Raw genomic sequence first — 18,103 nt, forward strand, 5'->3', positions numbered from 1 at the left:
AGAGATGATGAACTGATATTCATAGAGATAGAATAACTTGCCAAAGGTTCACAACGTGAAAGAGTATCAGAGCCAGATTTTGAACATGGATCTGTCTTTAAAGAATATACTCTTTGTGAAGTCATGTCTTTTGCAGCAACAGAGATGAAGCTGAAGGCCATTATCCTAAGAGAAATCACTCTGAAACAGAAAATTAAATGTTGTATGTCCTTACTTATAAGTGGAAACTAAACAATGGTACACATGGACGTACAGAAGGAAATTGAATAGACATTAGACAGTCCAAAAGTGGGGAGAGTTGGAGGATGGATGAAGGTTGAAAATCACCTATTGGGTATAATGTTCACTGTTTGGGTGACGGGCACACAAGAAGCCCAAACCTCGCCATTATACAATATATCCATGTACATCCTGCACATGTACCCTGCTGAATCTATCTAAATCAATCAATCAATCAATCAGTCAAAGAATATGCTCTTTCACTATGTCAAACAAGCAAACCGTTGTGGCGTAAGAGTATTCATAAAGTTCTCTGCCTGACTATACAAAACTTGTACACAAGCAATGGGTCAAGCTATTTGTTTTTGTAGGAGTGCTAAGGGATTTTTTTCTGAACCATTCTTGACATTGTTACCATCTATTCATGAGGGCAGCAAACTTTGGGCATGAAATATTTTTGAAGCTTCCTTTTTTTTTTTTTTTTAAGGCCAACTGCTCATTCGGAGTATCAAGAACATATCCTGAACATCTCTGTGAAAAAAAAAGTTTTAAGGGACTATACCCACAGAGCCTCAACCACATAAAAATGATCTACTAATAAATGTATACACTTAAAATAGACTCATTTACTCATATTTTATGTGCTGATCTAATTTTTTATTATTCTGCTCATTTTCAACTATGAAACATATTTGACTTGACTATTACTCATAAAAGAATATGGTCATTTAAAATTATTTAAGACTTTGGGTTGTGTCTAAACATTAAAGAAATGAATTCTACTTGTTGCCAGGAGAGTAAAAAAGGTTATTTCATCAGCAAATGTTAAACATTCCTCCTCCTACCCTATTCCTATTATCTATTGTTTAGACCCCACTCATTAATGTTTTCACCTGAAACATCAATGGCTTCTAGTTCACCTTCACTCGCTAGCACCAATTAAAATTCTTCAGGGTTCAAATGCCTTTTCTTCCTCCACCCACAATAGTGTCGCTTATTTTTAAAGCAGGCAGTGATTCCCATAATGGACTTTCACAAACAAGGGGGGAAATGTGGCCAAGTTTTAGGATAGCACAAACTAATCTCAGGCCATGATACTGTTGCATTAGCTAATCTCAACACACAGAATACTTTGCTGTTGATGAGATGACCCTATTTAGTGAGACGGGCCTCTCTCCCCAAACTCTGCACATAGCCTTTTCAGATAAGCCTTAAGAATTACTTTCCAAAAGAAACTATTTTCATCTCTAGCACCAGGGTGATATTTTCATTGTATTGAAGAAAATGCTACCTAAACAGTAACTTGCGGTAAAAGCAGTACTGATTGGAATAAGCTCTATGCTCAAAAGTCAGAATAGAAAAACAGACTTGCCTATGTGAAGTCTCTGCACAGACTTATGATGAGACTGTAATTCTGAAAATGCTGCAACATGATCCCTCCTTCTAATTCAGGATCTTGCCCAGAAACAAAAGTTTAGCGTTCAAGTTAAATATAAGTAAAGTTAAAATTACTATGCTATCTAATTGAATTAAATTATGCATTTATGGCAAAGTTCAAAAGCTCATACTTAACTATCTTAAAATTTAATAGATTCGGTGCCTCTTGCCATAATCGTGTTTTGAAAGGTGATTTTACTGCTGGTGATTGTAACTGCTGTGAAGTTGTTCAGCTGGGGATTTTATACTAATGCTTTGAAATGAGTTGGTTCATCCAGTTTCCTCTCTGAGATTTTATGCTGTCTACAGTAACTTTGTTAAACTTGAGTCTGAAGTGCCCTTCTGACTCCATGAACTCCGAGGGAAAACTTCCTCAAGCAAAGAAAGGTGAGGTTCATTTTCAATGTGAATGAATAGAAGAGGAAATACTCAGATTGAAGGTCAAGAAAATGTTACCTGGAACCTGAATCAATATCAATAGAAACAGCACACTGAAGAGCAAGGTCTAATTTTATGTCCATATAAGAAAGGTGTTAAATTTCAAATTAGGTAGCGGGATAAGAAGAATGAAGAGAGGTTTTTTTCTGTATAAAAAAGACCATTAATTATAATTCCTTAGACTAAATTTTATAGCCGAAGAAATTATCAAGAGTTCTAATAAAATGTGATCCATGACATACTTCTGCAGAAGGACTATCTAGAAGGTCACGAAATTCTTAGGCTGGCAGTATCCCAAAAGATCAGCTAGTTCAACCCTTTTATTTTTCAATTAAAGAAACTGAGGCATGGAGCACTTAAGAGAATTTGTACACGAGAGCTTTAAAACTCTATCATATATTTAAATTATTGTTGTCCCAAATGGAATTTTAATATCAAAAGGATATAATTAGCATTCATGCATATTCCAATGCATACAAATTGTTTATAAGAGAATAATCTGCCACTTCTTTAGAAGTCAAAAAAGCACGATGGTGGTATAAGTCTAATATTTCATTGAAATTCCCAGAAGTAATTCAGTTTTTCTGCTAATCTAAGCTGAATCTCCTTGCAAGTTATTAAACATTTACTGAGCACTTAGTGAATGCTGAGTATATTGCTCAAAACTCCAAAATTTTTTTCTGGTGAGAATTTTGTCTTTAAAAATGGTGAATAAAATCTTTAGGTACACTTCTTCCGCCTATGAGTTCTTATACCTTTTAATAACTTTCATTTTCTCCTGAAAATGCTCTTCTTCTTTTTTTCAAAGATTATCATGGATATTGTCTTCAAGAATCAAAGTATCTCTCAAGTTTCATATATTCAATTGTCTTACTCAACAAGTATTTGTTACAACGCCGCTGTTAGAAGCCCATGCAGTGGTCATGGCATCAATTTTTAATGTTTTTAATCACAATATTGCTGACTTTTGTCTGCATAGCATCAGGCTTACTATTGAAAAAAATAAGATAGGAGGTAGTGAACAAGTAATTCACACAAACAGGAGTCTGTGAAAGTTGGCAGAAACAATATTTATATCACTGTAGAGCAACTGACAAATATAAGCAACATTGAAGCTCTAAAAAGGTAAGAGGAGAAGACTACAGAGAGGAAGGTTATAGAACTGGTGAGATCAGCATTGCCTAAGGTCTGATAATCAGCACTGCAAAGCACAATTTCGTTTTTTTTTTTTTTCACTGCACCCAGAGCTAATCCCTACTAATGAAGAAGATTTTTATTTACAAAACCTAATGTCAATGTATTAATTTATAATGAGGAATATCTCTTTCCAAGCATGGGAAAACTCATGTTAGGTTTCCTGAGCAGAAATAGATAGCACTTGACCATCTACTTCTTTGGATTCTTTCCATGAGCCCATAGCTATCCAATAGAATCCTTAACACAGTTATCCAGGCAATGCCTGTGAATCACACTAAAATTGAACTCTACTGGCTTTATTCAAAGGCAGTGCTTTTTCACTCCCAAGATGACTAAGAAGCATATAGTAATCAGGTTATTCTGGAGATCAGGGAATAAGAGCTAATGTAGACAGATGCTTGAGGACCACTTCATCTACACTCTGGAGGAAACCTGAGAAATTCACCTTGCTTCAATTCCAGTATCCCTCTGATCACTTGAATATTCCAACATGGCTCTCTCCTGGGACAGTTTTTAAAAATCATTATTGAATCCTCCCTGAAGCTATCTAGGGAATAGAAAAGAATAGATAAATCAATAAATAATATAAATCATTATTGAATTCTTTCTCTTCTCCCCCTTCCCCTTTTTCTAGTTTCCATTCAGTCAACTCTTCATATTGGAAAGGCTAATTTTTTTCAGATAAATTACACTTCAATTGTTTTCCTTATTGGTCTTTTTCACAGTTATGAAAACAAAAACTGAGCTTCTGCTTACTGTTACACTATACATTTTTCTGAAAAAAAAAGAAAAGTTAGTTTGAAATCATCTGATTTTTTTTTAAAAGGCTTTATAGTATTCTTAAAATTCACTGGACCTGAGATGGTGGGAGACTTTAAGTAATTATCACTTCAGAGTAGTTGAAACTGAGTTAAAAAGCCCAAAGCGATGTCCATCAGTTGGGGCACAGCATAGATATTGGAATAGTACAGACAGAGAAGATAATGGTTTCCAGTTAAAAAGCACAAGGGAAGAGTCTCTGATGTGTGATCGAGCTGCTTCTCACATGGGCAACTCCATGAAACCTGTTCTTGTGAAGCAGGTATACCAGGTTCTATGTTTCTAAGAGAATGTACCTGATAAATGGTTTAGGTTTCTTATCACATCAATATGTGCCTCACCAGACAAGTGTGGTGAAATAGCTCATCAAAAAACTTACATAAACTTACAAAGATAGATAGATAGATAGATAGATGGATAGATAGATAGATAGATAGATAGATAGATAGATAGATAGATAGATAGATATTTCTGTGTGTGTGTGTTATTCTGGACTTTATTATGCACTATATTTATCACTAGGTCATAGTACATGTTCTCTAAAAATGCTTAAATTGACTGCACTGTTACAGCAGCTCAGAAATGTGCAGGGAAATAAATTCATAAAATCTGAGAATCTAGATTTTGAAAAGACCCAAATAATGAGCACCAACCCCTTTCCTTGGCAGTGGAGAATGTTGAGGTCCAGATAATGTATTTTGACCAGAGTGATGAATATCCTTAAGCAGACGCATAAAGTACATATATCAAATATGAGAATAACATCTAACAGTCTAAGGTGTTCAGAGCATATGCAGATATAAATGATATCATTTTATTTTCACAACTGACCTTGGGTTAGGCAGAACAGCAGTTAGCATTAGTTCCATTTTACAGATGAGGAAATTGACATTTAGAGAGTACTAATGATGACTTGCCCAACGGTACACCACTAGAACACAGAACTCTGTTCATCTTTCCTCTCCAAAGCCTGCAGACTTTCTACTTCAGTGCATTCTACTCTTCCGTACTTCCAAGTGAGAAGGAAGGGCAAATGACAAGCATGCCATGGGTGGAAGTAGTAGGTGGAAATAAATGAGAAGGGCATATGGCATATTCCTTTTTAAGGTTAACTCTGTAAACCCTGGCTATCTGAGTCTAAGTGTGGTCTACATATGTAGACTAGTGGGACACAAACATAAGAAATTATTTTCTTCATGACTTTTCAAATTCCACAAATAAAACTACCATGTATCCAAAGGAAATGAAACTAGTATGTCAAAGAGATATCTGCATTCCCACGTTCACTGCACCATTATTCACAATAGCCGGGATGCGGGATCAACCTAAGGGTCCACAATGGATGAATGGATAAAGAAAATGGGGAATACAGTGTCATTTTCACAGATTTAGAAAAATATTATTCTAAAATTCATATGGAACCAAAAAAGAGCCCGAGTAGCCAAAGCAATCTTAAGCAAAAAGAGCGAGGCTGGAAATATCACATTACCCAACTTTAAACTATGCTACAAGGCTACAGTAACCAAAATAGCATGGTCCTACGATTTGACCTTAAAAAGAATAAAATCCTGTCATTTGCAACAACACCAATGAACTTATAGGACATTATGTTAAGTGAAAGAAACCAGGCACGGAAAGACAAATACCACACGATCTCACTTGTACATGGAATCTAAAAAAGTGGATCTCATAGAAGCAAAGATGGTGAGAATAACATCTAACATTTTAAGGCACTCAGAGCATACGTAGACATAAATGATCTCATTTATGAGTCTGGGGGATTCACGAGATGCTGTTTCAAACGATACAACATTTCAGTTGGATAGGAGGCACAAATTCAAGAGATTTATTGTACAACATGGTGATTGTAATTAATAACGATGTGTTATATTCTTTTAAATTATTAAAAGAGTAGATGGTAAGTGTTCCCACCACACACACAAAAAATGATAGTATGTGAGGTAATGCATGTGTTTAGGCATTTTAGATTGTATACATGTTTCAAAACAACATGCTGTACACAATAAATAGATACAATTTTTGTCAATTTAAAAAATTAAAAAACAAAAATTGCACACTCTATACTAGTACCCACTAGCCATTCTCATGCCCAGCCTTCAAACCTTGTTCTTCCTCTGTGTTCTGACCTGGCCCCTTGAGGCTAGCAGCCATCCAGTGCAGCCAGGGGCAGCCTCACTAGCAGTGCTGAGTCAATCCAATCCCACCCCACATGGCCCCAAAGCCATACAGTTTTATTTAACAGGAGTTATGAGATGAACTGCTTCCTAGGGGCCAAGGTGACAAAGATGTCCTCTGAGAAGCAATAAAACAATAGATACAGAGCGAGAATCTATATTCAGGAATTTGGGTCTCTATTCTGAGCTTGCAATGGATTTTTAATTGGCTGGTGTTTCTAAAAGGTCACCATATTAACCTTTGAGTTCTTTCCCTAATGCTTCGGATTTTTGTCTAATGTACATTTAGAAAAACACAGGTGCTTAACACATTTTGTCCAGTTAAATGGGCCTCTGTGATCTGAAATTGGCATAGGCAGGTGGCTGCCAGGTCTGCACTACTTTGGGAAATAGATGTATTTCTCCTTTACCTGCTCTCTGTGGGAAGGGAAAGACGTAGGGGGAGGGAGAATGCTGACAGACAACAGCGGGGTGATTCTGTGCTCAGCATCTTGTCTTGGTGGTATATCCAAGCTGCAAGATTTATAACCTTCTTGTTACAATGTATCAGCTTCAACACTTTCAGTGAAGTCTTCAATAACTTCGATGACATCTTGCTGAGGGGTTTTGTCATTAAAAGCTGAAAGCTGGTCATTAACAAACCTTCTCTGCAATCATCTACCGCTGTGCTAACTCAGGCATGGATCTGCCTGGAAAGTTGGACTGGCTCAGAAACTTTTGAGAAGGCTGCATTTTTTTGTTTAATGTGTGGGGTATATTTGTTCAGGGAAAGAAAATATGCCTCCCAACCATTTAGTCATTTATTTCTCATTATTCATTATCTAGCCTTTCCATGAGAGAACCAAATTCAACAAATATGTGTATAACACTGCTATATAACAGTCACGGTGCTTAGAGCTGAAGATATAATTATTAAAAAAAGACACAGTTCCAACCCTCAGAGAATTCACAGCACCCTCCATCCCCCCCAAAAAAATCAGTCATCATTTACAGAATCCTTAGGAAATGTGCCAGACTTTTATTAGGCATCATAGGCATTATCTTGCTCATTTTTCACCACTCTTTAGAAGATCAATGTTCTTATTATCCCCATTTTAGAGACTAGATGACTGAAGTGGTTGCCTGCTTAAGAATTTTCCCAAAGGTTTTGGGCTCATAATGGGCAGAACCAGGGTCTCAAACCCATGTTTTCTCCGACTTCAAGCATGCTCATCTGCTTCAAACAAAACTGGGCCAGGAAGAAAGCAAACAGCATGGCATTCCAGGTGGAAGAAGGATCACAAGCCAGGCTAAAAGCACACATGTGCTGGGTAGGTATGAAAAACAGGTTGAGCACCGCTCAGATCCCCTTTCAAGAGAATTAGGTGATGGGGGCAGTATCGGCCATTGGAGCAATGGCACCTGTCTCCCTATCCTTCCTCATCTCCATGAAAGCATTTAGACTAGAGAGGGATCCATTTGTGTGCATCTACATATGAAGCCAAAATTGCCCATTGGCTCTAGAGTATCAAGGCATGGCGTAAATGTTATGAATATAATAAAAATTCCTATGATACGAGAACATTTTAACTATTTGAACATCATTGAATCCTAAACTTACACAGAGATCCATGTGGCAGAACAATTCCCAGTTGCTTGACAGCAGTTTCCCCTGTCAACGATTTGACTTTTCACCTAATCTGGTCACCTCCCAGAGGGAAATAATGAATGGGGGTGCTGCTTTCTCCTCCATGCAATTCACACTAGAAAAAGCCAGAGGACCAATCCAGAAGTTCCTCAAAAAGGAAGAGAAACACGCAAATGTAGGGAAATAGTCTGCTGTAATTTGTGGGGCAATAGAAAGATAACGAGTCTTGGAATGGCATTTTTTAAATAACAAGGAGAATAACTTTGAGGCAATAGATATGTTTTTAAGAGTGCACATTTTGTAATAATAATAATTGTTACTGTTGGCTAAGGGGCTACTATGGGTCAGGCAGTTGCTAAGAGAATTTTACACATTAGCTCGTGAAATGGAATCTGGATATAACAACCCTGCCAGAAAAAAAAATAAAAACATTATCCCCATTTTTATAGATAAACAAACTGAGGATTTGAGTGATTTGGTAAAGGCCCTTATTGAATAATTTGCAGATCTAGAATGCAAATCTAGTTATATGTTATTTCAAGTTTTGGGCATCCTTTACTCTTATCTGCATCTACATTAATTAAAATATAACCTATTTAAAAGTGTTTCATACAATTAAACAATGCAAAGATTTAAAAGGCACTAGCTGATTTCTCTCTTTTTATTCTAAAATGACATTTTTTTTTCCTTTTTCTTTTCTCATATCCCGAAAGGAAACAGAAACATTAGCATACCTTTTAACGCTCGATTAATTGCTGTGGGAATCTACCTGAAGACCTCCAAGCGGACCCATTGATCCATCTATAGTGTCATTATGTGCCTGTCCATATGTGTGATGTCGGAGGAAAGGCTTTGTTCGCGGGAATCACAGAACCATCATCCATCTGACTTCCTGGGTTTTGGTGAGTTCTCACCTGCAGCGCTTCCCAGGAATATCGTCCTTGGCCTGTTATTATTTTTAATTGCTCACAGGGTGCTTCTTACTAGTAAAGTTCTTGCCAACCAAGATCATCAGCATTACCTCGGAGGAGTCTCCGAAAATTGATTAGCAAGTTCAGCTCAGCTCTTTTGATGAGAACTAGGATATGAGGCGTCTGAGCTTTGCTCAAGGTCACAGAACCTGTCAGCTCATTCACAGACAGCTTGAAGCACTTTGAAAGAATACACGCAAGGCCAAAGTAACCAAATAGAAGGAAAAGTTTCTGTGTTGGGGAACAAATAAACACTTTAACTCAGAGAGCTCTGAACTCACAGATTATATCTCACACCAAATAGTTAACAATAGTAATAATATACATGCATTCAGCCTTGTTCCAAAAAATACTACTTAGTGACTTTATGATCTTTAGCAAATAATGTAGCCTCTTTGAAACTCAGTTTCCTCATCTATAAAGTAGGAGTAATGACCTCATTACTTTTTGAGGTCATTTGAGGTTTTGAGAAGGAAACGAGATGATGGTTTCAATTAAAACTCTTTGTATTCAAGAGATAGAAGCCCAATTAGAATAAGATTAAGCACAAAGAGCACTTTATTATGATGAAAGCAATGTTCTCTCGAGAACTTGCACGCAGACAGATCTCAGGAAAAACGAAAAGCAGAGGCTCCAACGCTGTCTGGAAGTTCTTCCTTTTCCTTCCTTTAATGAATGGACATCTTCCCTTCTCACTGTGCCTAAGCTTACAGGGTAGAATCGAGCCACTGGTGGCTCACAAAGCTACACCCACCCAACCCAGTCCAAGAGATTAAGAAACTAATTGGTCCACGTTCTAAGTCCCAGGGAAGAACTGAAATTGTCCCAGCTCATGTCCTGTGCCTACTTTGGACCAGTCAATTATCTGCTCAAGGAGGAGGATTGTATTCCACTTGCATGGATGTCCCTGTGGTAAGCAAGTAGATGGGGAGGTGAATATTTTACAGAAGAAAGGGGAAAGAGACTTGCACCACAGCAGAAATAATTGGTGTCCACTATGAGAATTCATAAAAAAGTTACCACACCACAGCCTGGCGTGGTGGCTCACACCTGTCATCCCAGCACTTTGGGAGGCCGAGGCGGGTAGATCATGAGGTCAGGAGATCGAGACCAGCCTGGCTATGATGAAACCCCGTCTCTACTAAAAACACACAAAAAATTAGCCAGGCATGGTAGTGGGCACCTGTAGTCCCAGCTACTCAGGAGACTGAGGCAGGAGAATGGCGTGAACCTGGGAGGCGGAGCTTTCAGTGAGCCAAGATTACGCCACTGCACTCCAGCCTGGGTGACAGAGTGAGATTCCGTTTCAAAAAAAGTTACCACACCACTATACCCAGACCAGAATAAATACATTTATGCATATGTTTTTCTTCTCAATATATACATTTCTACACATTTAAACCGTCTACAGGTTTTTAAAAAGACAAAACAAAAATAGTATGTGTCTATTACAGTGAATATAGCTAACCTACTGTTAAGATTCAAAAGAGAACACAGATGCTGTAGACAGTAAATGTTTTATATGCCTAATAAACTTCTCATCAAGTAATCTGAAGACAAATTAGAAGTTCAACAAATTGAAACACTTATTTTTTTGTCCTAACCCTATTCTCTCCTGTCTCTTAGAAACCCAAATCTTTTCTCATTTTGCACTCTTACCTTCTGTTACTTTTTTATCCTTAAATCACCTTAGTTTGGGGTCAATCATTAAGTGTTTAGCATTAAAGATCTAAAGGATGGTGCAAAGCACTTGAAACTATTTGAAAAAACAATGAAATGCGTCTATATGATTAGTGCTGAACAGAGTACCAGGCTGGGAATGGAGAAAAAAAAAAAAAAAGCAATTTCTCTTTATCTCTCTTTTCCCAAAAATACACAGAGCAATTTTAGGCAAGTCATTTGTGTTCCCTGTAGCCATCCATAAATCATAGTAACTAGCCTATTTGTTCTTCAGGATAAAGCCTGGGAATATCAATAGACAAACTATGAATAGGACCCATCTACAGGGAGAAGTGGAGAGGAATCTCAGAAAACTAGAGATTTCCCTCTCTTATCAGAAGACGAACTCCTACCCAGAAGAATCTATTTTGTGTGTAATACAAAATAATTTCTTCACTTGGGTCAAATTGCAAGAATCCAATTGCTCTCTGCCAATAAACTCCAGGCCTGAGTGAAGGATCCAGTCAATAAATTTCAAGTTTTGGAAAAAGACAACTTTGTGTCACTTTCCAGAATTCCTTCTGGTTATTACCAGTGTAATACTGAATAATTTTAGAAAGAATAATGTTGGAACCTCTCAAACAGAATGATAAAAATTAAGTGTGGCTATCATGGTTTTTTTAAAAAAAGGAAATTTAAAGTCTCATTTTACATTGGATTTTGTTGCTATGACATGATTCCTTTTTAAGAAGGAGGAATTGGCTGGACACGGTGGCTCATGTCCATAATCCCAGCACTTTGGGAGGCCGAGGCTGGTGGATCACGAGATCAGGAGATCAAGACCATCCTGGCTAACACGGTGAAATCCCATCTCTAGTTAAAATACAAAAAATTAGCCTGGCATGGTGGTGGAAGCCTATAGTCCTAGCTACTCAGGAGGCTGAGGCAGAAGAATGGCTTGAACCCGGGAGGCAGAGCTTGCAGTGAGCGGAGATAGCACCACTGCACTCCAGCCTGGGCGACAGAGCGAAACTCCATCTCAAAAAAAAAGGAGGAAGCAACAAATAATGGGAGAGGAGGTGCTAACTGGCCTAGAAATCTGTGTTACCAATTAAAGATTATTCCTTCATGACTGTTTTCAAATATGGTAAGAATTCATATGTAAGGAATTCCATGGAGGGAAAAGAGGTACTAAAATAACAACATTATCTTAAAAAACAACTCACATTTTCCATACGACAATAAAAACGTGTCTAACTGGGCTGCTTGGTTACAGCTTAAATGCAACACACATTGATGGAGGACTTGTGCCATTTTTAAGTTTATTGCACAGATGCTTAATTTGGGTTCTTTAAAAATCCTGTCATTTCATTTTTTTTGGTAGTTGGGATATTAAAATATGCAAATAAGCATGTTATAGTTGATCAGTGCTAATCTTTTTTGTAATAACTGATGTTCTCTCCCAACAGCCACCACTCCTTCTGTTCTTGTCACCTTCACCCGGGAGTCACAAAATGCTGAAGACAGTCACTTTTTACTTGATTCAATTTCAGGAGGTTGTAGCCAAAATCCTCCACTTCTTCTTTCCTACTTTCCCCCCACCTCCTAATTTTATGGCTTTACATTGATTTACATGGATTTCACCTTTCAAAAATTATTGGTCTTTGCTGAATGCAAATAAGCAAATGGGAAAATTATATTAAGTTTGCACAATTGATCTCTCATCATTTCAAATGGTACCTTTGAACAGTTCCTGAAATGTCTGTCTGAAATGTTCCCAGCGTTGAGTGTCATCAAGAGGCGCTGGGTCACTCTGGGGAAACCCATTCTCAGTGATATAAATTACAGGGTTATTATATGTGTCCTAGAAAAAGAGAACAGAAATGTTATTCCAAACAGATGTTTTAAAAAAAGGAAGCTCATAAAATCAGGTACATTACCCTCTATCTTCTGTAAGCTACAATCCCAAAACTAGTTTTCATCAAATTGCACTGACCCTATTAACTTAATTTTCCATGCATTCACCTTTTATAACTAACAATGGAAACGCAAAACTGTGCAAATGTCCATGAAGACAGTCAAATGACTCTCATTATAATGAGAAGACAGAAATATCTTTCTTCCATCAGCATCTGTTGACTGTCACTGCTCCTTAACCCCTCAGTCCTGCCAGCAGCTACATTCGACATCCCCCACAGGAGGGGTTCTGAAAACCTGTACTTGAAATTTTAATTTTAGCTAACTGGATGTCATCCAATATAGTTGAGAATCAAAAAAAAAGATCCAGCTATCTCAATCCTTAAAATGTCTTTTATAATCATAGTTGTGACACCAGATTGAAAAATATATCCAAACTACTTCTATAGCCACAACTAACTTTAACAACAAATCCTAGACTTTGACCACTGCTTTTGAAACCTTTACTAGCTAGTTACTTCTCATCAGCTCAAATCTTAATCTGCTCTTCCCAGGCCAGCAAATGTATATGCTATTACCTAAAGTAATTCTTTTTCAGGTCCATATATACATATACATATGCCTGTCTTGCCCACCTTCACATATTTGGGTGTAATGGACACACAAAAAATCATGCATTTACCTTAATATACTTCAGTAGTTTACGTACTCCCCATGGTACCACATAAATCCAATCCACATTTTTCCAAGATGGATCTGGAAAAAATTCAATTTCCGCATCCTGGAGAATACCTAATTCTCCTTTCTTGTTCTCCTGGTATTTGATTAAGCGAGTTGTATAATATTGCACAGCAAAAAAATCAGCAGTGCCTTTGATCATTTTCTTCTCTTCTTCAGTGAATTCTGGAAGCCTCGATGATGGATAGCCTTGCTTTTGGCTCATGGAGGCAATCTGAGACTTGACAACTTCAGGATAATCACCATCGATGAATATGGGTTTAGCAAAGAAATCCAGATGGAATTTGATGGCTCTTTTAGCAGCTTCCTGGTCAGACACTGAGTTGGGATCTGCAGGTTCCAACCAGACCGCAAAAAGTGATAGGGACACCATACCTTTCTGCTCTTTTCGAAACAGGGAATCGTAGCTGTGCCAGGATCTGGCATGAGCCTTAATCAAATTATGAGCTGCCTGATAACCTCCAGTTCCAAAGTGAGGGATACCCGGAGGAAACATACCTAACTCATAGGCCATCACGGAAAGAACATTAGCTTCATTTATGGTGATCCACTGCTTGACACGATCCCCAAAGGTACTGAAGCAAAACTGAGCATATTTGTCAAAGGATTCAATGATAGACTCTGACAACCAACCTCCTCGGTCTTCTAAAGCCTGAGGCAAATCAAAGTGGTAGAGTGTCACGATGGGAGTAACCCCATTTTTTAACAAATCATCAATGATCTTGTTGTAATAATCAATTCCTAGGAGGAAAAAAGAAAGTGTTCAAAGAAGAAAAGTTATTTGTAGTATATTGGCAATAAATTTTAAAAAGGGAGAAGATCAAATAATTTTCTGAATGACTTTTATTCAAAACAAGTTTTATTACTTCCTCAATACAATCAATGAAAGACTGAGAGGAAATACTGAGAATTCCAAAGAAGAGTAGTTGATCAAGAAGTAGGAGTTTAATGGGGTGACATGATTGAAAGATAAATGTATTGAAATGGATACATTTAGGCAGATCGCTGTTATCTAACTTTGTGTTACTTTCATACTTATTCAAATGATTTCATGCATTTCTATGTATGCTCATTTTTGTCCCTTAGCCCCACTAGAATACAAGCCCCATGATAGCAGGGGGCTTGTTTAATTCACCTCTGGATCTCCAAATCCTGGGACAGTACCAGAAATTTAGAGGTTAATAAATATTTGTTTAATAAATGCATGGATCCAATGGTATTAAGTATAAAGTAAAGGAATTGATCCAGATGACTGTCTTAATGCTTTTCCAGGCCTATTAGTCTCACAAGTCTAGGAAAAGAGACCTACTGAGAATGAACTAGAGCTCAACATCTGCCCCAGAATCTGGGTAACAAGGGCAGACAGCCAGAGGCTTAGGACATTAAGAGTACCCGGTTGGAGGTTTGCTCTAAAACCCTAACATAGTTCATGGGGATACACAGCCACCTCTGGCTCTCATCTGATTTTTCCAGGACTGCAAGTGTGTAAGAGAGAGTTTTTAGGCTTGCTGCCAAGTTCAGAAGAAAGTTTCTAAATTGAACATGCCCTGGCTCAGAATTTATGTCAAGAATTCACTGAATCTAGCTTAATGATGATGCTTAGGTTGGAATAGGCTTTCTGGAGAGGCTGATGTTAGTACTTCATGTGGTTTTATATTTAAAAACATGGAGGCAACCTAAGCTTAGACAAGAGAAGCTGCCCTGTTTTAAGAAGTTGTTTCCTGGATAAAGATTATGAAGTCATATGTAGAAGTGTGTTGCATTGAAAGTTTGCCTAAGGAAAAGGTCCCTTTCTTTTTTCTTAACCTAGGAGCCTTCAATTTTTAAAAATAACAAGATACTTTTGTATGCATTTCATTCTTTCGATCATTTGTTTGTTAATTCCTTTAATACACATTGATAGAGAAACTGCTACATGCTTGACATACAAACATAAGCAAAACAAATACCACCCTTGTGGTCAGGGAGCTTATTAGCAGAGACTACAGAGAAATTCATAAACAATTACAATAGAGTAGTAGATAAAGTACAGAGTCCTGTTTTTTTATCTACAAAAGGTAGTACAGATAAAGTACAGAGTCCAATTTAAGGGATAAGTACAGAGTCCTGTTTAATTTATGAAAAGGGATATCCATCCTAAACTCAGGGTACTTGAAAATATTCTGAAAGCAATGTAGCGTAATTGTTTCAAGAGTGAATTACGGTGCCAGACCACCTAAATTCAGTACTAACCCTTTCACCTACTAGCTCTGCGACCTTGGGCAAGATCCTTAATCTCTCTGAATTATCTTTTCCTGTATGAGAAATATGGATTATAATAGAAACCTTCTTCAATTAATTGTTGTGAGAGTTTAATGAGTAGATAAATTAAATATGTTTAGAACAGTTCTTGGCATATGGTCAGGGCTCAGTACAGGTTAGCGATCATCAAAATAGTAATTATTATTGTTATTAGTGACATCTAAGCTGATATTTAAAATATGAATACAAGTTAATCACTTAAGGTGAGGAGAAAAATGTGATCAAGGAAGAGAAAAAGAGGAAACAAAAAAACACAAAGGAAATGTTAAAATAAAGACCACTCAAACGAGAAAAACAGACTATTTACTCAGAGTTTGCTGTATCAAGAGAGTCGGCCACCAATACTTGCATTTGGCAGGTATTCAAATACAGTCAGGACAGAGGAAAAGCTTTAGAGTGGAAAAAAGAGAACCTTTGGGTGTGCCCTGATTAAAGGTTGTTGGCCTTGGGAAGCATTGGAGCGCTAACTAGAAACAGGGCATCCTTTGTGATTAGTTTGGGGAGCATATTTGGTTTTCTCTGGTTGCTCCTGAGTGGGAAGCAGGGAGCAGGGGGTAGAAAATAGAGAAGGTATCCGTTGACCACACTGTGACTATTCTGGGCTGCTTGCTGCAGAGGCTGTGGTTTGACTTTCTGGGTTTCCTTTGTCAGTCAGAGTTTTATTATCAGATATGACCTGGCCAGTATTTGTCTATTCACTCTCTTTCTGGGAATAAAAAGTTCAGTATAAGGATAGTGTATCAAAAGAGGAATAAGAATGGTGAGAGATGAGCAAGGTAAGCAGAAGCCAAATTATGCACAATCATGTGTTTTCTCTCTGTCTGGGTAAGCGGGTATTTTTGACACCAGCTCATTTATTTTGCAAACTGGAATGTACTGTGAATCATGCATAACAACTCCATATTTGGAAGACACAGTTCTGTGCTATTTCTCACTTGGTAGCAGAAAAACTCATCCTCCCCACAAAGATGTCCATTCTCTAATCCATGAAACCGGTGATCATGCTACCTTCCATGGCAAAAGGGACTTGGCAGATGCAATTAAGGTATGGACCTTGAGTTGGGAAGAGTTTTCTAGAGTGTCCAGGTGGAAACAATATAAAGACATGAGTTTTTAGAAGTGGAAGAGTAAGACAGAAGAGTAGGTCAGAGAGACGCAACAATGGAAGAAGAGGAGAAGTGGCAGCTTGAGAGAAACTCAACCCACTATTGCTGGCTTTAAAAATGGAAGAAGGGGACCAAACGCGGTGGCTCATGCCTATAATCCCAGCACTTTGGGAGGCAGAGGCGTGTGGATCATGAGGTCAGAGGTTTGAGACAAGCCTGATCAACATGGTGAAACCCTGTCTCTAAAAAAAATACAAGAATTAGCTGGGTGTAGTGGTGCGTGCCTGTAGTCCCAGCTACTCGGGAGGTTGAGGCAAGAAAATCACTTGAACCTGGGAAGCGTAGCTTGCAATGAGCCGAGATTGGGCCACTGCACTCCAGCCTGGGCAAGAGAGTGAGACTCTGTCTCATTAAAAAAAAAAAGAAAGAAAAGAAAAGAAAATAGAGGTAGGGGACCACGAGCCAAGGAATGCAGATGGCCTTTGGAAGCTGAGAACAGTCCTTAGCTGATAGCCAGAAAGGTAATAAAGACTTCAGTTCTACAGTCACAAGGAACTGAGTTCTGCCAACCTGAATGCACCAAGAGACAGACTGTTCCAAAGATGCCTCAGAAAGAAACAGCCCTACAGGTATCTTGATACCTCACAGACACCCATGACAGACTTCTGACCTACAGAACTCTAAGGTAACGAATTTGTGTTGTTTTAAGAAGCTAATGTGTGATCGTTTGTTACAGTAGCAGTAAAAATGAATATACTCATGAAATTTTATAAACTTTCCTTTTTTCTCTCAATGAAAGAGTATTTCACCATCCCACCCCTGGGCCCCTGTAAACCCACATTTCTACATTTGTAAATGAGATATCTAAAGATAATATGATAAAATAATCTGGGTGTTGGTATGAGAGGGTTTTCATAACCAACCCTTTCCATTGACTTTGAACATGAAAATAATATTAGCTTTCGTCTATTGAACTCGTACTATATGTACCAGATGTCATGCTTTTGCCAAATCCAAGCACTAAGCTCTAGAGATGCGTGTTTTTATTCCTGTTTAAAAATGAGAAAACTGAGATTCAGAAAGTCTCAATGTTGACAAATGGCGTGGCCCACATTTAATCCCAGTCTGTCTCACTATAAAGACTAAGCTGTTCTCACTATGACATCCCACTTCTCATGTTTACTAATGTTCCTGTACCAGAAACATGTGACTCTATTTTACCAGCCTTCATGGTCACCTACTTCAGACCTGATCACAGTATCAAATTCCTTTTTCCCCCCTTTGTGGAGAAGTCATTAATGATGGACAATCGATGTAATTCAAACCACATGATAACCGTCCTTTGAAATGAAGATAAGTAAATTTTAAGAAATTTTTCTTCTCACACATCAGCACAGCAGAGAAACAGAGCATTGCATAATTAATATTCACCATCCCAGAATTAAGCACTTTACTTCTCGATCACACAGTTTATTCAAT

The 18,103-nt window shown here is 37.9% G+C and overlaps 1 protein-coding gene across 2 annotated transcripts in view; it reads right to left on the minus strand.

Moving 5' to 3' along the window:
- Positions 1-18,103, minus strand: part of LOC126954991 (cytosolic beta-glucosidase) — a 124,802-nt gene that overhangs the window by 55,619 nt on the left and 51,080 nt on the right. The window contains exons 3-4 of one of the 2 annotated variants that reach the window (XM_050791114.1): positions 13,162-13,958; positions 12,303-12,426 (exon numbers count right to left, since the gene is read on the minus strand). The exons of the other annotated variant lie outside the window; for it this stretch is intronic. Coding sequence (XP_050647071.1) covers positions 12,303-12,426; positions 13,162-13,958 — 921 coding nt within the window. The remainder of the gene's footprint in view (positions 1-12,302; positions 12,427-13,161; positions 13,959-18,103) is intronic. 2 annotated transcript variants of the gene reach the window in all.

This window comes from Macaca thibetana, chromosome 5, assembly GCF_024542745.1.
Source record: "Macaca thibetana thibetana isolate TM-01 chromosome 5, ASM2454274v1, whole genome shotgun sequence".
NCBI classification, from domain to species: domain Eukaryota; kingdom Metazoa; phylum Chordata; class Mammalia; order Primates; family Cercopithecidae; genus Macaca; species Macaca thibetana.